Source organism: Kogia breviceps, chromosome 13 (assembly GCF_026419965.1).
Source record: "Kogia breviceps isolate mKogBre1 chromosome 13, mKogBre1 haplotype 1, whole genome shotgun sequence".
Taxonomy (NCBI): domain Eukaryota; kingdom Metazoa; phylum Chordata; class Mammalia; order Artiodactyla; family Physeteridae; genus Kogia; species Kogia breviceps.
The window spans coordinates 55,545,841-55,568,192 of NC_081322.1; the positions used below are offsets into that span (position 1 = coordinate 55,545,841).

Below are 22,352 nucleotides of genomic sequence, written 5' to 3' on the forward strand. Positions count from 1 at the left end.
GCTAATTGTCCATTATCCATTGGTGGCCATAGGAAAACAAACGGTTATGCTGCTTAAGCAACAATAATTAGTTGTAAATATGCACCTCTTACTCTTTTTAGTATCACAATGCTGTAGGGACAGTAAATCACTTACAAACCTTATGGAATTCCTTCAAGACCTTGGTACAGGCGCAAGCTGCCTTTGAAGAGCAGTTGTTGTTTTAGGTCAGCAGCTTAGCTCAACAAATACTGTGAAAGGATTTATGTTTATAATGAAAAATTCATTCATAGAAGCAACTGAATTTATTAAGTTGATGTGCTCTTTTTCAGAAGAATAAAGCTCTGGCGGTAGAGAGGGAAGCTATGATGACTTGAGGCTTCATTAGAGCTTGTGTAGTTGTCGTGGGCATCTGGACCGAGAGATGAGGAGGGTGCCTGGCTAGTCGTGAAGACAACTCTTTGTTCAAGCCATTTGTTTGTAGCACCCACTACAAACACTTTGCTACCTCTTAAAAATTTTGCTGGGGAGCGTTTACATTGTAGGAGGAAAGGGCAGTTCTGAGAAGGGAGCTTCTCAAGTAGAAGAAGCAGTAGGGCAAGAGGGGAAGAGGCCAGCATTCCTCCCTATTTGAATCCCTGGCTCAGAGGGTAGGAAGCTCCTGGTCCAGCTGGAATCAAGGCTTGTCTTCTTCCTCTGGCCTCTTCTACAGGCTGGAGACAAAGCTTTAAGTTAAGCTTCACCCTGCTGTGTCCATCCCAGACTCTCCAAGCTCTAAGGTTCTGATAGTGTGTGTTTATGACAGCTCATAATAATACTAAAGACATTTCAGGTGCTTTCATAAGACACACCCTAGAATAACCTCATGATAAAATGAAAGAGCAGCTTGTTCTTCTAGTACAGCAGAAATTATTTTAGTAAGGACAGTGCCTCAGATCAAATAGCCTGTTCTTTAGCTGGAGCTGTCTGTGGCCGCTGATCCAGAACCACCTCATTTATTTCAGATTGGCCACACCTGCCAGAGTGCACGGACCAAAGTCATCCTAAACAGAGAATATCTGAGCTCTACGTTTTCTTAAGGCCTGGAATCCTGGATTAAGACTTGTTCCTGTCAATTGTGTTGACAAAAGTTATATTCTGCAGACTGGCATCAGCTAACTGATTCTGTGCTGAAATTTAACTCCTTCACTGTTATCCAAGTTTAAATTCATACACAACCTCTGTAACAGACCAACTTTTATAAAATGACTTGATTTTTCTCGGTTCTGGGATTACTGGGATACACACACACACACACACACACACACACACACACACACACACACACACACACACAAACATACATCTATGTTTTTTGTGTGCCTGCATGCTGTATTTTCTAAACTTTCAACAATGAGCAAGTATTATGTTTATAATCAAGAAACAGTAAGCCTTGGTTCCCAATGGATGTCCCCGTGAATATAAAAAACCAGTGTTTTCACACATTCTTGTCTCATTGGGCTACATTAATGACCCTCCAGTGTGTCTCATTCCTAAGACTTTTTTGAGCCTGACTTCTGAAAATAACACCAGACTCCTTGTTACTTTTTCACATTACCAGGATTGATGTTTTCATCCTTTAGGGTGCATTAGCCTCCATGCTTCCTGTCTCTTATTTCTGGATTCCTCAGGGATGGAGAAGCACCATGTCTTGCCAAAGGTAGCAGTGTAACCTCCAGGGGCACTGGGCACAGCTGTTTGCCTCAGGCCCAGCAAAAAGCAAAGGAGGGGATCTTTGCTGCTTTTCCTCTTCACATTTCCATTTCTTCTCCCTCCATCTCAGGCCACCTCTGCTTTCTGCTCATTCTCTTAAATCCACTTTCTCTGCCCTTTCACAGCGTACATGTGCACGTACACACACACACACACGTACACACACTCACACACACACACACACCACAAATTAGGTTCTTTCAGATCACGCATGCATTCAGATTACCTTAAATGCTAGCGTTTCATTGCATCAAGGACATCTCAGCAGTCCCACGGCTGGCCCTATGAAGAACTGAGACATCGTGCAGACAGCTCAGCTTCTCTGCCTCAATTCTCCACAGATATTCCTCTGGGGCCCCTGGTCATAAGCAACCCCTCTCTCTTTGAGGGAAGATCCTACTGGGTCTGTTAGCCACTTGGGTAACAGGACATCTCACAGGTCAGCCTATTAGACTGCTTTTGAATCAGGCAGTCAGCTGTGGCCGTGATCCAAAGCAAGAGCTTTGGGTGGGAGGACTTCTTACGTCTGATTGCTTTGCTTAGAGGGGTCTGGGGGTGTACCAGGCACCCGCTCTCCTCTTCTGTACACTCCTCTCCCTCGTTTCCTCAGATTCTCCTACTGTTTGCTGGCTGTGCTGGATGCCCGCCCCACTGCTTTACCCTGCGCTGTTTTGTGGTCTGTATTCCCATGAGGGCGCCCTTAGACTTCGGGCGCGCCTGTGACCCCATTCAGCCACACAGCCGGCACATTGTTGTGCTTACCAAGGGCTGGCAGAAGGAAGACATGTCCTCGTGGGGAGGGACATAAACTAAGCCCGTATTGTCCAAGGGGCTACATCTTAGCCGAGGTCTGCATCTTAAAAGAAGAATCTGCCGTTAACACAGTTCAGTCTCGAGTTTGTTATTATGTTCATGCAATACGTGTGTTTTTAAAAGTTCCTTCAATGCGGGGCCAATATCACTTCTGATCTGGTGCAGTAGTTTGTGCACAGAAGGTGCGCAATTAAGATTTATAATTAACTTGAATCATAGCACCAACAAACAGTTATATTTGTGAATACTGGAAGAAGAGTATATATATATATTTTTTACAAATCTTGTCAATATATAAAGAAATACTATTTTGTTTCAGATATTTGTTCTCATTAGTCTTATTACCAGCTGATCCTAACATCTTTTCTGAGGTTTTTATGCATCTATTCTGTGGGTTATTTTTTCCTTTCTCCCTTTTGAGATAAACTTGCTCAATATTTCTGTGCTACGAACATCCCACTCCCACTTTTGTTTCGCCAAGCTGCATTTGATGCTCCATATTCTATAATGTGGCTTGCCTTTTGAAAAGGATAAAGTGTTAGCATTAGAACTGTAAATTTATGATTATATAACAATCAAGTACTGCCAATGTCCCCTAGATAAAATGACTCAAGAAAAATGGGCATTAATAGGAGTAGGAAAAATACCAGACAGCATTATCAAGTAGACAATGGCTGTTGCTTAGTGTGTCGTTCCCCAAGTAAAGCACATAGTGCCCTCAAGCCACCTATCTCTTAGCCTTTACAAAGAAGTGCCCTAATCTCTTCCTTCCTCTCTCAGTTTTTTTCCTTCAAGACTCATTTTTTCTGGACTGAGCTAGTGAACAACTAAAGTCTTCACAACCAATACTGTCTTATTGTAAAACCCCTCTGTGTTAATCAGGGTTCTGCAGAGAAGCAGAACCAATAGGATATATATATGTATATAGAAAGGGATTTATTATAAGGAATTAGCTGTTGTGATTCTGAAGGCTGGCGAGTCTCAAGATCTACAGTCAACAAGCTGGAGACTCAGGGGAGCTGATTGTATAGCTCCGGTCTGAAGGCCTAGGGAGAGCCAATGTTACAGTTTGAATCTGAAGGCAGGAAAAAACAAACAAACAACAACAACAAGACAAAACAGTGGCCCAGCTCAAAAGCAGACAGGCAGATAGAGTTCCCTTTTACTCAAGGAAGGGTCAGCCTTTTTGTTCTATATAGGTCTTCAACTGATTAGATGAGGCCCACCCACTTTGGGAGAGCAATCTGCTTTACTCAGTCTGCCAATTCAGATGTTAATCTCATGTAAACTAACCCTCACAGACACACCCAGAATAATGTTTGACCAAGTGGGCACCCCATGGCCTGTCACACCCTCCCAGATATTATTTGCATTTTAATTTTAATTTCCATATTCTTAGCCAACGCAGGAGTTACCAGGAGAAGTGGCAGGACTTGAAGCAGTGTGTACAAGAGACCAAATGCTCTTACTCCTAAACAGCATACTGATACTTAATAGTTTATAAAAGTATTTCTTTTTCTGGATTTAAGTTAGATATTTTATGTAATATAACAGATTAAATAGAAAAGTAAGTTTTCAATCTTCTAATATAAATTTCATATTGAAGCTAACTCATTACTTAATTTATAATTTTTTTCATTTTTTATTGCAATAAATTGGCATAACATAAAATTAACTATTTTAAATTGAACCATTCAATGGCATTTAGAAACTTTCAGTGTTGTGTAACTACCACCTCTGTCCAGCCCCAAAACATTTTAATCGTCCCCAAAGGGAACCCCATACCCACTAAGCAGTTGCTTCCCATTTCTCTTTCTTCTCTGCAGCCATCAGCCTGCATTCTGTCTCTATGGATTTAGCTAGGTATTTCATGTAAGTGGAATCATACAATATGTGACCTTTTGTGGCTGGCTTTATTTCACTTAGCCTAGTGTTCTTGACGTTCACCTGTGTTGTAGCTTATATCAGTACTTCATTCATTTTTACCACTGAATAATATTCCATTTTATGTATATACTGCAATTTGTTTATCCATTTGTCCTTTGATGAATATTTGGGTTGTTTTCACCTTTTGGCTATTGTGAGTAGTGCTGTTTTGAGCATGCATATACTTGTATTTGTTTGAGTACCTGTTCTCAATTCTTTGGAGAATATGCCTAGGAGCAGGAGTGCTGTGTCATATGGTAATTCCATGTTTAACTTTTTGAGAAACTGAGAGACTGTTTTCCACAGTGGCTGAACCATTTTTCATTCCCACCAGCAATGAACAAGGGTTTCAATTTCTCCACATCCTCACCAACACTTACATTCCTATTCGTTCATATCTGAGTAATCAAGTTGAAATATCTAATCTTGTGCATAAATATTTATCCTATAAGGAGATCTTCTAAGGGGTCAAGAAGCCAAAGAACCAGACTATCAGTTTCTAGTGAAGATATGATTAATTTAAAATTAAAGGGGAAAGGATATCTTAAATACTTTAATTGATGATTTACCTGCACTCCAGCTCATTCCAAAATGAATTTGATATGGCTGCAGAGGTACTTACAATGTAGAATTTGCATACTACCTGCATCAGAATATCTGGGGGTGCTTGTTAAAAAATATATGTAGGTTGGACTCACCAAATTTGAGACATCAGAATCTCAGGGCATTAAAAGGGGCCTACTTCTAGAATCTGCATTTTAAATGTGCTCTCTGAGTGACTTTTATATAAACTGAAATTGAGAACCACTGGTGTAACTAGGCCAAAAATTCTCATTAGTCAAATAAGTGAATGAATCTCACCAGGATTGTCATTTAAAGCATTTGTGATTAAAGGCCTTTCTGCTGTGTCAGGACTCTCTGCTCAGCAGAGAGAGATGAGATTGGCCATTTTCAGTCTTGCACGTTAATGTAATTTAAGATTATTTGTTTTTTCACCTTCTGGGTTTTGCTTAATAGATATTTTGGCATATATTTAGATCACTGATAAATAAATGAAAGCTTTAAGAAGTGTGAGCCTGGGCTTCCCTGGTGGCGCAGTGGTTGAGAGTCCACCTGCCGATGCAGGGGACACGGGTTCGTGTCCCGGTCTGGGAAGATCCCACATGCCGCGGAGCGGCTGGGCCCGTGAGCCATGGCCGCTGAGCCTGTGCTCCGCAACGGGAGAGGCCACAACAATAAGAGGCCCGCGTACCACCAAAAAAAAAAAAAAAAAAAGGAAGTGTGAGCCTTACATTTTATTGAAATGGTGAGACTTTCATTATAGAACCTGACAATAGATCCAACTGAGTAACTGAGTTCATGTTTCCATCATTAGAAGTTTTTTCTCTACAAATGCCTTTTAACGTATGCTTCGATTTTTAAATTATTAGGTGTGGGATTTTATCTTTCTTTAGGATGGTGTTTGGTAAATTGGTCACTTCAATGTTTCTATCACTTTTGGGGATCGTGGATTTCATTAGAAAATTGTGAGTACTTTACCCACTCCTCCCACCCCCAAATAACTAATGAATATCTTACTGTCCCCCATAGTTTTGAATAAATTTCTGGGCTTCCATAGATGTAACATTGAGAATACCAAGATGTTCAAACCTCTTTCTTCTTCTGTACATCTTTAATTTCTTTCTGCAAGTTAAAAAACTTCCCATTAATTTTGTTACAAGATGGAAACTACAGTAATACCTGATACATGTACAAAACTAGATTCCTAGTCATTTCAGTCACTCAGACTGAAAGAAAGCCGAAAAGGTCTTTCTGATACAGAATAAAAGGCTGAAATGAAGCCCACGTATTTTCTATGGTAAGAGAGCTAGAGATACAACCTTGAGAAATCTTAGGCAGCAAACTAAATGCAGAAGAACACATTGACAAAGATGAAAAAGTGGAATATAACATGAGAGCAAAAGGATAAAGGGTTTGATTTTAAAATGACAGTGTGTTCTCATTTAATGGAGAGACTAAAAACATGATCCTCTTTGGTGGTCCCTGAGTCACTCCTTTCGCAGTAATGAGTATATGTGTGCATACTGAAGACTCTTGCTCATCAAGAAAAGACAGGGTGCTTTTGATTATAACATGTTTATGGAAGGTGAAATTCATTTTAGAAAGATTTCCATGAACATACAAGAAATGCTCCATAACCATAAAAAAATGGATAATGTTAGATTACTAGGACATTTTCCTGATATTAAAAGCTCCAAGATATTGTTCTTTTCTACTAGATTATTTAATATGCTTGATTCAGTATTTCTGCCTGTTTTGCTTAAGTGATTTTTTGTGAATACAAAGGTTTACAATGCTATTTTTGTCTGTTCACCATTGAGGTTAAATCTTCCTTGCTCTAATAAAAAGGACTAATTTTTGCAAAGGTAACTGTCATTGTTGAGATGTGTATTTTAGCAGCTATGTCTCTGGTGACCCAAGGAACACATTTGAAAGATGACTGACAGGGTTAGTGATGCTCCTTGTGGTCAGAAGTAGAGTGACACTTAGAATGTAAATGAGACACAGATCTCCATTAAAAAAATAATAATCTCTTAAAGTGTCAGGCACTTTTTTTTTTAACCTCTGTGTGTGTGGGATACTAAGGGAGTACTATTGATTCTCTTCTGGCTTCACAAAGAAAATCACAAATATTTATACTTTTCGGAAAACAAAGATGTAAATTTAAGCAATATTACCAGGGCAATATGTTACGAAGTGTGACAATGGAATAAAGTATGATAACTGGAATCAAAGACTTTGAGGAGGTTCAAAATTATTTTCATAAAATATAGCAGTGCTCTCTAAAATCTGGAGATTTTACAGAACTCCTTTGTTAGAAATTAGATTTGCAAAAACAATTTTTTCATGACTTATTTATTTTATAACAGGAAGTTTATACCTTTTTGTCCCCTTCACCCATTTCACCCACCCCCTTCCCTTGTCTCTGGCAACCACCAATCTATTCCCTTTATCTATGGTGTTGGTGGTTTTTTTTAAGATTCCACATATAAATGAGATCATACAGTCATATGGTATTTGTCTTCCTCTGTCTGACTTCTTTTACTTAGCATATTGCCCTCAAGGTCCATCCATGTTTTAAATGGCAAGATTTCCTTCGTTTTAATGGCTGAGTAATATTTCTGTATGTGTGTGTATGTGTGTATGTAAAATATCTTCTTTATCCGTTTATCAATGGGCACTTAGGTTATTTCCATATCTTAGCTATTGTTAATAATGCTGCCATGAACATGGGGTAGGTGCATGTATCTTTTCTGAGCTAGTGTTTTTATTTTCTTTGGATAAATCTTCAGAGGTGGAATTGCTGGATCATATGAGAGTCCTATTTTTGATTTTTAAAAGAATCTCCATACTGTTTTCCATAGTGCACAAGAGCAATTTTATGATGCTGAAGAGATTTGCTTTTCTGCTAACACAGGGGAAACAGGAGATACATCAGTACAAAGACTTCTACATGAATATTTATAGTAGCTGTAGTTGCATTAGCCAAACCCAAATATCCTTCAGTAGTTGAATAGAAAACAAATGGTGGTATATCCATACAAGGGAGTACTACTCTGCAGAAAAAAAGGAAAAACCATTGATGATGCAGCAACATGGATGAATCAAATGGTCTCAAATTATTTTATTGAGTGAACAGAGTCAGGCAAGAATGAGTTTATACTGTGTAGTTCAATTTATATTAAATTCCGGAAAATACAAACTAAACTCCAGTGAAAGAAAGATCAGTGACTGCCTGGGTGAGCGAAGAGAAAAGGGAGGGAGGAATTACAAAGAAGAACTAGAAAACTTTTGGAAGTGATCATTTCTTCACTATGTTGATTAAGGTGATGACTTCACAGGAGTATACATGTAGCAGAACTTACAGATTGGACACTTTACGTGTGTACAGTTTATTGTATGTTAATTACAAGTCAATTAAAATTGTTAAAAAGAAAAATCAACACAAATCACCCCCTTGCATACATTCTCTCCTCCCTTGTTCATTCTCTCCTGAGGCACCACCTTGGCAAACCACAACGTATGCTAGGTGTTGTTGGCAAAAAATAAACAACACTGACTAATAACACTTTAAAAGAAGTTGTTAGGCATAGACTACAAAACCAGTCTTTTGTTAAAAAATTGTATCCATGTATAATTTTAGAAAAACGTTTGGATGATTTGAAACCAAAAAAATTAAGCAGTGGCTATTTCCTAGTAGATTACACATGATTTTTATTTTCTTTACATTTTGCTGTATGAGTGAATTTTTTACAAGGAGGAGTGATTTCTTTTAGAATCATTAAAGCTAAAAAAATCTACTTTCATTTTTAAATATTAGATGGTCTTCTCTACAGTATGTGTTTGCTAAGGCCATGCACCGGGCTCTGTAAACAAGATGGCGCAGAGGCTGCTTTGGAGCACCGAGGGCACCCGTGTGTTTTAGCTGGTCTGACCTCTTTCCCCACCGTTTTCCCTCCTATCTGTAGCTAGAAGACGAAATTACAACATTACGACAAGTTTTATCAGCGAAAGAAAGGCGTCTGGTTGAGATAAAACAAAAACTCGGCATGAACTTGATGAATGAATTAAAACAGAACTTCAGCAGAAGCTGGCATGACGTGCAGACTACTACTGCGTAAGTATACGTTTTTCTTTAAAAAAAAAAATCACTCAGCCTGCTGTCTTGCCTCTTCAGTTTTTTTTCCCATGAGGCTGATTTCATACTGGTGGCTAGGGAAAAATATTTTCTCCAGAAGTAAAATAAAGAAATATGAATAATCATTAATATGTTGCATGATGCAGACTATAAAGTAGCTTCATGAAATAAAACTTTGTTCACCAACACTCTGTTTTCACTCAGACTACTTTTATGGAGTTGTACAGTTTAAAGTTCTTTCTCTTGGGCTTCCCTGGTGGCGCAGTGGATGAGAGTCCGCCTGCCGATGCAGGGGACACGGGTTCGTGCCCCGGTCTAGGAAGATCCCACGTGCCGCAGAGCGGCTGGGCCCGTGAGCCATGGCCGCTGAGCCTGCGCGTCCGGAGCCTGTGCTCCGCAATGGGAGAGGCCACAACAGTGAGAGGCCCGCGTACCGCAAAAAAATAATAATAATAATAATAAAGTTCTTTCTCCTCATTTTACATATATATATTAACATTTTAAAAATATATACTCTTTCCTTATGTTTTCTCATAAAATTCTAAATCCTCAGAATACTTGGCATTCACTGCATATTTTGAGTTACTATCAAAAATGGTTGACAGCTTTAAAAACTGTACAGACTTTTTGACCATTTACATGAAAAGAAAAGCTTGCACCTCGCATGTTTGGGGGTGTGCTTTTATCCCCACTACTCTCGGGAATGTTAGAACTGCGTTAAGGCCACATGAAGTAATAGAATATATTGGTTTCTGCCCCCAGTTTCTGGCACAGAGCTCCCCAAACCCTTATAATTTCCTACACCAGGAGCATCTTTTGTTCTAACATTTTCATTTTGACCCTGGTTCCTGACACAGAGTTCCTAGATCCCTTGGAATTTCCTGGGTGATAGCAGTATCCTTGGTTCTAATGCGGTGACTCTTGGTGGACTCCTGGATGAGGGCTGGTCACCGGAAAGACCAAGCCATGATTAGATACTTGGAACTGTCAGTCCCACAGCCCCGTTCTCTAGGGAGGGAAATGGAGCTGGAAGTGATCTATCATGCTTACATGATGAAGCCTCCATGGAAATCTCAAAAACATGGGGTTTGGAGACCTTTAGGGTTGCTGAACACATGGAGGTGCCGGGAGGGTGGCATACCAGGAGAGAGAATGGAAGCTCGGTACCCGTCCCCACATGCCTCTTTCATCTGGTTGTACATCTGTATCTTTTATCATATCATTTTTACAATTAATTGGTAACCTAGTAAGAAACCTGTTTTCCTGAGTTCTGTGAGCCACTCTAGCAAATGAATTGAACTCAGGGAGGAGGTTGTGGGAACCTCTGATTTATAGCCCACTGGTCAGGAGCACTGGTGATAATCTGGACTTGCCATTGGCATCTGGAGTGAGGTGGGTGGGGAGCGGTCTTGTGGGACTGAGCCCTTAACCTGTGGGATCTGACTTGATCTCCAGGTAAATGGTGTCAGAATTGAGTTAAATTGTAGGACGCCCAGCTGGTGTCACAGAATTGCTTGGTGTGTGGAACCCCCCCACCCCTGCCACAGCTGATGTCAGAAGTAATGTGAGTCTGACAGTAATGTGAGAGTAAAGGAGAAACACGGGAGAAGCAAGTTTTTCTTACTTAGACCAACAGAAAAGTTTTCAGCTTTGCCATTATCTTCCTGTCTGATATTAGGCAAGGTACAGAATAGGTTTGGGTATTCTACAATCATGCTTTCATGGGGTTACTTTTTAAATGACGTGAAATATTTAACTATTGTGGTACTTCTCTAATGATTTAAAATATTTTGCTTGCCAGGGCGTCTTGTGCCAAAGCGAAGAAGGTGCCCGCATCATAATGTGATTGTTCTTGCTTTTGTGTGTTGGGAGCCGATGGAGGAACCACAGAGGCTTCCTATCCCTTGACCCCAGATTCCACCATCAAGAAATTTTTGTCTCTGTGTTATGCATTTTCTTCCCTAGTATTCCTCCTTGGAAGGTAAAGATATTACATTGCTAGTATCTAAGTGGGAAACAATTTTTCTCTTTGCTGGTACTTTTCTCCCAGGCATAGAGGGGCCTGGTAGTAAGAAAAGGTACCCATGATGGAGAGCAATTATTTCAGTTTGGCTGGGGGCCAACTTTGCCTGCTGGTTACTGAGAAGTAAGATCTAAGACCTTAGTGAAGATGCCCTTTGCATGAGGAGTTAGATCTAAGAGGAGCCTGATGTCTCCACACTGTGGTTCCCTTAGTGTCCATGTAAAGGGGAATATTCTCTCCAGCTCTAAGCTCCTAGCAATTCTGTCTGCATCTGTGCATGTGCACCCCATGGGCTCATCCAGAAAGGGTCACAGGACAGTCCAGAGTAGGGCAGGATGGAACCAGGGAGCCCATCAGTGTCTCTCCAGAGGTTAACCAACCTTCCCCAACCTGATGGTTATGGAAGAAGATAAGAAACTACACACTGATGTTTATCAATTTAAAATATATATATATATAGCCATATGAACAATCTCCTGAAAAATCAGGATAGCTGGATTTTAGGCACTAAATTAAGTGAGCTTATCTGTCAGTAGTTTTGCTTTTTGTCTTTGCACTTTGGTGGCCTATACCAATTAATGGCCCTGCTGGGGTGAGGCCGAGCCATCTCTAATTCCCTGGGTCTGGTGGCCTCTGTATTTAATCCAGGTCTGGGGTTTCTTGTCACTTGATCTGAACTTCCTTCTGGGGCGTCAGAACCAGGCAGGATCTTTCTGCTTGGCCTCCCTGACCACACTGCAATGATAAGAGAACCCAATGGAGGGAGGGCAATTCTGGCTCTTCTGTTGCTGAGAGGAGGGGGAGGGAGCAGCGAATATCTGAGCGGAGGGTGTGGCCAGTTTGTTCTGGGTCGGGCAGGAGGAGGGGGAGTGAGGGGAATGAGTCATGGTTTCCTGAGACACGGAATTAGAGCAGGCAAGTTCAAGGAAGGCTTGTAGCCTCTTTGCACACTGGAGAATATATAGTTTCTGGTTTTCCCATGTTTGAAAAAACCAGTTGGTATTATAGTCAGGCAGTACACTTAGTATCAAGCTTTTTGTTGAAAGAGTAGAACACAGTTATTCCCTGGGGTTATCGAGTTTAAAGTCGTGGTCAGGAAAACAGAGTTTTATTTTTGTTTATTTTACAAGTTTTTACAAGTAACCGGTGAAAAGCTAAGTGTGACAGGGTTGTACAGCAAATCCAGGGTATTGTAGGGGATGTAAAGCAGGGGATGGAATCTTGCCTGGGGTTTCAGGGAAGCTTTTTTGAATAAGATGTTTAAGCAGAACTCTGGAGGATGATTTGGAGTTTAATCCGGTCACGGGGGGCAGGAGGAGGCCTGGTTGAGGCTGGCAAAGAAGGCTCCTTCTCCTAAGGAAAATCCGTCCAGTTACTTAGTCTTGTTGAGATGGTGGGGAGAAGGGGCCGGGGCTTATGGCATCTGTTTATAACAGAGTTATTCTTTATCCACAGGCAATAGCTGTTAGGGGGGTCCTGAAAGTTTGTTTCCCCAACAAGTGTTAGTGAGTGTCTGCTATTAGGCATTATTACCAAGGGGCTAATCTAAGCCCTCAGGATACAGGATTCAACAAGATGGACAAAGTTCCTAATCTCTATGAGTGTTGAAAGGGAAAAGGGCAGGAAACAAGCAGCAAACAAATGAGTATCTGTTGGGATGCTATGATGAAGACAGCATAGGTTGAGGTACTAGAGAGTGACTTGCGGAAGAGGGTTGGAAGCTGCTTTGATGGGTCCCTGACAGGGAAATCCTGTCCTGGGAGGTTTCTTTGAGCTGAGACCTGAATGACAGAAAGATATGATCTTGTGAGGATCTGGGGAAGAGCTTTCAGGCTGAGGAAAAAATTGCCACAAGGACACTGAGGCAAGACCTAGCTTTACAGGTTTCAGGAAGCAGAGGAAAGAGCTGTGTCTGGAGTGTAGTGAGAGGAGCTTGAGATCAGAGCCTCTGGGGCCTCCCAGGCCAAGGCGAGGAGTGAGGATTTTATTCCAAGAGCTTTGGATGCCGTTGGAGAATTTGCAGCAGGAAGTGACTTGTTCTAATTCACCTTTTTAAAAGAACATTCTGGTTAGTTTGTGTCCTATAGATTGTGAAGAGGCAAGAATGGAAACCAGAAAATCATTTATAAGACTTGCAGTGGCCCAGGTTGTCATGATGGAGAGTCATGAGCAGAGAAGGGACAGGATCTGGAGGTCGACCCCATGGGACTTCCCAGTGGTTTGGAGGTGGGGGGTTGAGGGAAATCGAGGGGTCAAATGTGACCTTAGGTCTCTGACTTGGGCTACTGGGGAATACTGAGACTGGTTACAGCAATGGGGATTTAGCATTGTAATTAAGCTGGTGGGCTGTGGACTCCAACCAATCGCCTGGTTTGAAATCTAGGTCCCCTGCCTCCATGAAATGAGATCGTATTAGTACCTATCATAGGTAGTGAGGATTCAATGAGTGCAGAACAGTGTCTGACACTTTGTAGGCCTGTTTGGTGTTCTAGGAGACAGGTCTGGGGACACCCAAGAATTCTGTTTTGGCTGTGCGCAGTCTTAGATGTCCAGTAGATAAACAAGTTTATATATTGAGAGGGCAACTCGGAGGAAAAGTCAGGGATGGAAATGGACATTTGAGAGTCACCTACATATTGATGCATTGAAAGCTGCAGACCTAGATGAGGTTTCCTCAGAGATTAGTTAATAAATACAGATGATCATGGACTCACTAACCTTTAGGAATCATGTGAACTTTCCTTTGTAAAGAAGAATAAATCTCTTTCTTAAGAGGGAGGCATGAGTCTTATCAGCAACATAACTTCAGGAGAGCATCTTTCTCCCACCATTTTTTCTTGGCTGCTGAGGGAAAGGGAAAAGTCTTAATCATATGTTGGGGGGAGGGGGGCGGACAGAAAAGCAGAATCTATTTTTCCCCTGAATATTTAAATCCCTGCTATTAGTGTCCATGATACCCATTCTAGAACAATATCTATTCCTCATACAATGAAATTTTGATGTGGGGGAATGATGAACTGGGGTAAGGTTAGATTGGATAGCATTAGATTTCAAAGCACTAAAAAGAATTTCAGCTGTCAGAGTATTGCAGGTATCCCAGAGGCAATACTTTGCATACTGATTAAGCAATCATGACCTATTTAGTTTGATTTATAATGAAAAGAAAATCTGTGATATGTTAATGAAAGACCTTGGCGTATTTTAGTCTGCGGTAGGATTCAAACTGGAATAAGACCAGATGAGTAGGAATAACTACACCACAGACTAAAATTATCTCCTTTATAGAAAGATAACCGTACAGTAGTAGGTCGAGAGGCCATCTGTGTCCCTGGGTTTGTCGTTGCTGTTGTTTTTGTCATAGTTTTTCATTTGCCTTGATTTTGGAGAATCTAAGAACACTCACAAGAATTCTCCCCACCCTCATCCTGAAGCTTTTTAATGCTTTTAGGCTTCAAGGAAGCATGGGGGAGGTGGGCGGCTTTGGGGTGAAGAGGTGGGGAGACCACTGGAGGAGAAATTGAATCTCTTCTGGAAATAGAAGGAAAAGGAATCTGTAAGCTTGATGTCGTGGTGGGCTATTAAAACTGACATGCTTCATTTTATTGAGTGTTCAACCTTTGCTAACCGGTGAAATTGCCCACCAGTAAACACTGAGTTGTATCATAGAACAAATGGTAGGTCTGCAAAGGGGAGAAGGTTGTGGAATGGAATTTAAACCATTCCATCTTTTCGGAAAGCTTAATAACTTCATCCTATATACAGAGGAGTAAAACTCTAACATTCAGCATTAAAAAAAATGCACAGTGCTTGAAAATTGAAGCTCAGTTTATGATTTATTTACTCTTTGCTTTTGTGCTTCTAAGACTTCCAGCTTATTATGGTCAGTAAAGATTATTATCTCTTTTTATGAGGAGCCTGTTGTGGCACCATTGGGTTCAGAAGTGCCAGTGAAGATTAAAGACCTAATTTTAAAAGACCACGTAGTGCATCTCTCACCCGGTCGTTCATTCTTCTTACCTTTTGGCTTTCATCTTATCACACAGGGCAGGAAGTAGGTTCTACTTTTCTAGATTCAAGTGGTAAATCTATGTTTTGATAGTGTGTTTATTAGGGAAGCTTTGGAAGAAAAGAAGCCTAAATAGTTTTTGTGTCTTTGGTGAAATGCTGCATATGCAACTGTTCAAGTAATGCTCTCTTTTAAATTCCATAATAGAAAACAGATTTGGGCTATAAGATATCTTCTTGTAAAAAGACTGTTGAATTTAAATTTTTTTCTTCGATCCGTATGTAGAAAAATGCTTTAAGTCAGAACATGTTAGAAGATGACACGCTTTCTCCTTTTGATTATTAACACTGACTTTCAAATCTGTAAGACATGAAGAGGAATCTGCATGAAAAGTCAACAGAATGCCTTTTATTTGGCTTGCAGAGAACCTTACCCCACACTACTGACGAGCCCCTTGTGCTGGGCAAACAGCTCGCCTGTTCTGGCAGTTAAATGCTACCCATTCCTTAAAGATGTACACACACACATACACACACACACACACACACACACACACACACGAATGCAATGGAATATTATTCAGCCATGAGAAAGAAGGAAATCCTGCTGTTTGCGACAACATGGATGGACCTTGAGGGCATTATGCTAAGTGAAGTAAGTCAGAGAAGGACAGATACTGCATGGTATTACTTATATGTGGAATCTAAAAAAAAGTCAAACTCTTGGAAACAGAGTTCAAGGGTGGTTGCTAGAGGTGGCCGTATGGGTGAAATAGGGAGAGGTTGGTAAGAATACATACTTTCAGTTATAAGATGAATAAGGTCTGAGGATCTAATGTATAATATCATGACTATAGTTGGACACTGTATTGTATAATTGAAATTTGCTAAGAGAGTAGAACTTCTACACACATACACACACACACACACATATGTATGTGAGGTGATGGATATGTTAATTTACTAGATGGAAAAGAGTCCTTTCACAGTGTATATGTATATCAAATCCAATATCTCACAATTTTGTTTTGTCAGTTATACCTCAGTAAACCTGGGAGGGGGGAAGCTGTCCATTCCAGTCAAACTGAATCTCTGAAAAGTAAAGCCTAGTTTTCTGTTGACTTTCATTGGAAAAGAGGAAGATTACTTGTACTCAAAACAAGCAAACAAAAGGCATCATCAATAGGTTAACGCATACAAAGTGCTTAATAAATGTGAGCTGCCATTTGCTTATCACAGTTAAACTTTTGCCGAAGAAAGGTTCAACACTGGACCATATTCGAGCCTTGTTGGGAAGTGCAGGTTCCTCCAAAGCTACTGTTGGCTGGATTGCTTTAGAGCACGCAAGGAAGAATTGCCCTCACTCACCTTTAGGTCGCTGTGGCTCTTCTCCAGAGTTAGAAACTTCGCATTGCCAAGTCCTGACCCTGCACCTGTAGCTGAAGCTGGGGCATGCCAGCCTCCAGAATCCAGAGGAAACTCATGCGACTCTTGCTGTAGTTGATTCAGGCACTGGGGATACAATGATGATGAACAAGACGTGGTTCTGCCCTCAGGAAGTTCAGACGAGTCCCAGAGAGAGGTTTAAAAACCGTAATTGCAGCACATTGGGAGGATGTTTGCAAAGAGCTGTGCAGAGGGGATTATGGGAACCCCGAGGAGAGGCACCCAACACAGACTTCTTGAAGCAAATACTCCCAATTTTCTTGTTTTCTTGCCTCCCAGTGCACAATTGACAGCAACCTGAGGATATCTTTTTTCTTTTTAACAAATTTATGTATGTATGTATGTATGTATGTATTTATTTATTTGTGGCTGCGTTGGGTCTTCGTTGCTGTGCGTGGGCTTTCTATAGTTGCGGCGAGCGGGGGCTACTCTTCGTTGCGGTGCACGGGCTTCTCATTGCGGTGGCTTCTCTTGCTGCGGAGCACGGGCTCTAGGAGCACGGGCTTCAGTAGTTGTGGCACACAGGCTCAGTAGTTGTGGCTTTCAGGCTCTAGGGCACAGGCCCAGTAGTTGTGGCACACGTGCTTAGTTGCTCCGTGGCATGTGGGATCTTCCCAGACCAGGGCTCAAGCCCGTGTCCCCTGCATTGTCAGGAGGATTCTTAACCGCTGCGCCACCAGAGAAGTCCCTGAGGATATCTTAACACTCGATTTTTATTTAAGGAAAATGTGTCAGTTGTCCGCTCTATCAATTATGGAACTCAGCAATGGTATAATTTCTATTTAGCTTAAAATAAGAGATGCTAGTAATGTAAAATGCTAAATACCACTTCCATTTACATTATAAGGTTGTCAAGTCAATCAGAATGTTAGTATTTAAATTGTTTTTCATTATTTGAATACTATTGAACATAATTTTATGGGATAGAGTTGAAAAAACAGTTTTTGGTATTAGTAGTACAAACTATGTACAGAATTTCATGGCACAATAAAGGGAGTAAAATGCAAATACACCAACTTCCTTGGGGGTTTTCTGTGGCCTGACGGAGAGTGTTTTTTCAAGACACAGGCTCCTAGCCTCTGGATGAGGCTGTATATTACTTATTCAGTTTTAAGATCAAGCCCAATTAGGATGCACCATAAGGTACAGGGTCTGTGCAGTGCACAACTCCAGAGGGACCCTTCACTTAGGCTGTAATGTGTGTGGTGCTCCTTGGAGCTTTTAAATGCTCTGAGCCTGCTGACCTATTTCTCATGGATTCCCTAGTTATTTTGTTCGTGGAGCGCACTTCCCCATGTATAACCCTCTCTCATTGCCTAACCCCTAGAAATCTCTTGTCCTCAATTATTGGTCTCTAAGTAATGTATATAAGGACTACTAATTGTTTTCAAGAAATGTAGTGGTTAGCCTAGGGGAAGAGGTCTAAAAGTGTGAGTAGCGGGCTTCCCTGGTGGCGCAGTGGTTGAGAATCCGCCTGCCGATGCAGGGGACACGGGTTCGTGCCCCGGTCCGGGAAGATCCCACATGCCGCGGAGCGGCTGGGCCCGTGAGCCATGGCGGCTGAGCCTGTGCGTCCGGAGCCTGTGCTCCGCAACGGGAGAGGCCACAACAGTGAGAGGCCCGTTTACCGCAAAAAAAAAAAAAAAATTAAAAAAAAAAAAAATAAAAGTGTGGGTAGAAAATGTGCATCTTTTTTTTTTTTTTTTTTTTTTTTTTTTTTTTTTTTTTTTTTTTTTGCGGTATGCGGGCCTCTCACTGTTGTGGCCTCTCCCGTTGCGGAGCGCAGGCTCCGGACGCTCAGGCCCAGCGGCCATGGCTCACGGGCTTAGTCACTCCGCGGCATGTGGGATCCTCCCGGACCAGGGCACGAACCAGTGTCTCCTGCATCGGCAGGCGGATTCTCAACCACTGCGCCACCAGGGAAGCCCAAAAAATGTGCATCTTAAAATGTCTCGAAATATAGTATTATTATTTCTCTCCACAAACACTGGAGTTGATCTAGTTCACCCTTGTCATCTCCTAGGCAACAAGACAATCTGACGGAAGGCAGGCACACTGCCTACTCTAACCCTACCTCTGTCATTAAAGAGTCTCTCAGCTCTTCTGGGCCTCAGTTTCATCATCTGTAGTCTTAAGGGATCGGGCTCTAGTGCCTTTCAGATTTAACATTTTATAATTCCCAGAAATAGAGTTAACAGTCCCTAAAATCTTTAACACTCCATTGAGCTATCCATATGTTTGAATTTTAACTTTGAAATTTCAAATAGATACAGAGATGCATTTTTCACGGTGAGGACTTAAATGTCCCTATTATCTCACTAAAGTAGTCAGATGCCTGTAAACACCTGTCTCACATTTTGATACAGAAGCGTGTTTAAAACATAATGTGCTAACACTTATTGCTTACTATATGTAGAGTCACCCCTAGGTATCTGCGGGGGTTTTGTCCCAGGACCCACGCAGATACCAAAATCCATGGATGCTCAAGTCCCTTATATAAAATGGTGTAGTACTTGCATATGACCTATATACATCCTCCCATACACATGAAATCATCTCTAGATTACTTACAATACCTAATGCAGTGTAAATAGTTCTAAATACAGTGTAAATGCAATGGAAATAGTTACCCACTGATGGCAAATTCAAGTTTTGCTTTTTAGAACTTCCTGGAATTTTTTTCCTGAATATTTTCCATCTGTGGTTGGTTGAATGAGCAGATGCAGAACCCGCAGATGCAGCGGGCTAACTGTACTTCTCCCTGACTAGCTCTTTTTAAATGAAGCCATTAAATTTAGAATGTCTCACACACACACACACACACACAAAGTGTTCAAAAGTCACTTCTTACCTCAAAATTCAAAGCATTCTCAAATGTATAAAAGTTAAACTATGTGGAAAGTTTACAAGTTAATTAAATACTTGCTTTAATTGCAAGAAATTCCTGAAAGAAATGCAGGACCAACACAAGAAGGAATTCTCTAACTGGTACCCAGTCCCAACCTCATGCAAAGACCACAGTGTGGAAGAGTAATTCTTTACTTTTCCCTTGAGTCACCTTTCAGGCCTTACAGAGGCAGTACTGGGTGGATACCCGATTGACTGTCTTCCCTTGGTCTTCCTTGAGTCCCTCTTCTGTGCCCATTTCCCCCCAGAACCCAGGTCTATTCCTCTGACACTCACTTGTCCAAGACCCCAGGTGAGTGATGATGGTGAATTGAACTAAGGCAGAGACCAGTAGAGGTGGTGAGATAGTAGACAGATTCTAGATCTATTTGGAAGGTTGAACTAGCAGGGTCTCTTGATGGGTTGGCTATGGAGTGTGAAAGGAATAGAAGGGAAAAGAAGATACAAAGTCTCCCCTTTGGGTTATTTAATGGATTACTCTATTTCCTCACCAATATGCCTGAGAAACTTTTACATAGGGAAGAGTTTTCCTTGCTAATTAGAATTGAGCCTAATTCTAAATTCCAGTCCATAGTGCAAGACCATGTTCCATCTGTGTATAATATAGTGTCTTCCTCACTTCCATCATGTATGGATTTCATGTTTTACAGGCCATTTTCCATAGATCTGATTTTGGGGGTTTTGGGGGGCCATGCTGTGCAGCTTGTTGGATCTTAGTTCCCCAACCAGGGATAGAACCCGTACCCTCGGCAGTGAAAGCACAGAATTGTAGCCACTGGACCACCAGGGAGTTCCCTCTATAGATCTGATTTTATGGCCGTTTTACTACTTTGTGAAAAATTTATCAGCATCCTAAAAATATAACTGGAATAGCAATTCCACATTTTTCTTTGTTTATTTGTAAATAAATCCTTTTGTTTTTAAGGCTAAAACTACTACCTTTAAATCTTTGTTTTAAAGGCTATCTCTATGCCTAGTTAATCCAAGCATCAGGACATTGCTTTGGGAAACTGTTTAGTAGCATGTTTCTTCTGAAGAATTCTCAGCATGTGCCATTTCAAGATCATACCTCCTGAATTCTTGTAATACTGATTGAGGTTTTTATTTCTGGTCCACATTTAGTGCTATATTAACTGCCTTATCACTAATAAGAAGTTAGAGATTAATATTTTATTTTATGTGTAATCTGCCTGCAATTCCATGATTTCACATGATCAAAAATATTCTCCCGCCATAATTAAAACCTAACATCCTATAGTAAAATGTAAAAAGAAAGTTGTAATTTGAATAACTGATATTTTTGTAACTTGGCAGCGAACAAAATTAAGCAAACATTCTAAAAGCTGTTCCTTTCTTTCATCTTCCCATTTCTCATTTGCTGCTTGACCTAGAGGCATCTGGGGTCCACCGTCCCTAATCACATACCTCTCCCCAGAGACACAAATTACCTCCTGTTCACCAAATTCTGCTTTGACCCTTATTCCTGTCGGTCTTTCCCTATTCCCTAGAAAATGTCTGTTTAGTAAATGAATATTTGGTTTGGTTTTATCATCTAGATAATACTTGATTTTTACACTTCCTGAAAAACGGGCATTGTGTAAATAAATAACATACGGTGCTGATAATATCAGACTCATTCCTTCCTGCTAACAAAAAAAGAATAATAGAATACCATGTTAATAAAGTGATTTCAGTCCTAAGGAACACCAAGGAGCATGTTTTAAAGCATTTGTGTAGAGTCTGATAGTGTATTTAGGGCCGGATGATTTGTGGGAGGTGGAAGGGTGGGAGGGATAACAGAAGTTCCTACACAATGAATTTCACAGGACATGGTCTTCTTAGATGTACCATATACATGCAAGTGTTCTAGGCTAAGCAAGGAGCTTTGGGGAACTTACCTTGGAGCAACATATATTGGAAGAAGATGGTATGTGCATTATAAGAATTAGTTTATAGTGGGAAGCAGCCACATAGCAGCCGCATAGCACAGGGCGATCAGCTTGGTGCTTTGTGACCACCTAGAGGGGTGGGATAGGGAGGGTGGGAGGGAGACACAAGAGGGAGGAGATATGGGGATATATGTATATGTAGAGCTGATGCACTTTGTTATAAAGCAGAAACTAACACACCATTGTAAAGCAATTATACTCCAATAAAGATGTTAAAAAAAAAAGAATTCGTTTACTTTTAAAAAATCAGTTGAAAATTTTTTGGTTTGGTTTGTTTCAGTTTTATTGAGATATATTAAATTAAATATAATACATACAGCACTGTATAAGTTTAAGCTGTATAGCATAATGACTTGACTTACATATACTATGAAATGGTGTACAAAACTTTCTGCTGATTTCTTTTTATTCCCTCAGGTTAGGTGCCTTTTGTTTTCTACTTTATTAATTAATGCTTAGAAATTTCCTAGCCCAGTGGATACACCACTGCCTTTCCTGTCACCATGCTCAAAACCTTAAGCCAATTTTTTCGTCTTGTTCCATTTGTCACTTATAACCTCCTGTCAAGTCCGTCCATTCTCTCTCTCTAATCCATCACACTGCGTTGTTCTTACTGCCATGACTCCCAGTGCAGAGCCACAGAGGAGCTTCCTCTTTGATCATTGATTCATTCCTCTAATATTTATTAAGTGTCCCTCCCCTGTATCCCTGTGCCACATATTGGGGACACAAAGATGAATGACTTCCTTGCCCTCAGGGAATCAGCCTTGTGGGGACATAGGCTTGTGAACAGATCATTTCAGTACTATATTCCTAAAACTGTTTTGAAAAAAGTAACTATATAATTTTAAGA

General features: G+C 40.8%; 1 protein-coding gene across 3 annotated transcripts in view; it reads left to right on the plus strand.

Moving 5' to 3' along the window:
• The window catches only part of TPD52L1 (TPD52 like 1), a 95,209-nt gene that overhangs the window by 58,152 nt on the left and 14,705 nt on the right, over positions 1-22,352 (plus strand). For all 3 annotated transcript variants that reach the window (XM_059083968.2, XM_067010701.1, XM_059083970.2), the window contains exon 3: positions 9,000-9,148. In XM_059083968.2, coding sequence (XP_058939951.1) covers positions 9,000-9,148 — 149 coding nt within the window. The remainder of the gene's footprint in view (positions 1-8,999; positions 9,149-22,352) is intronic.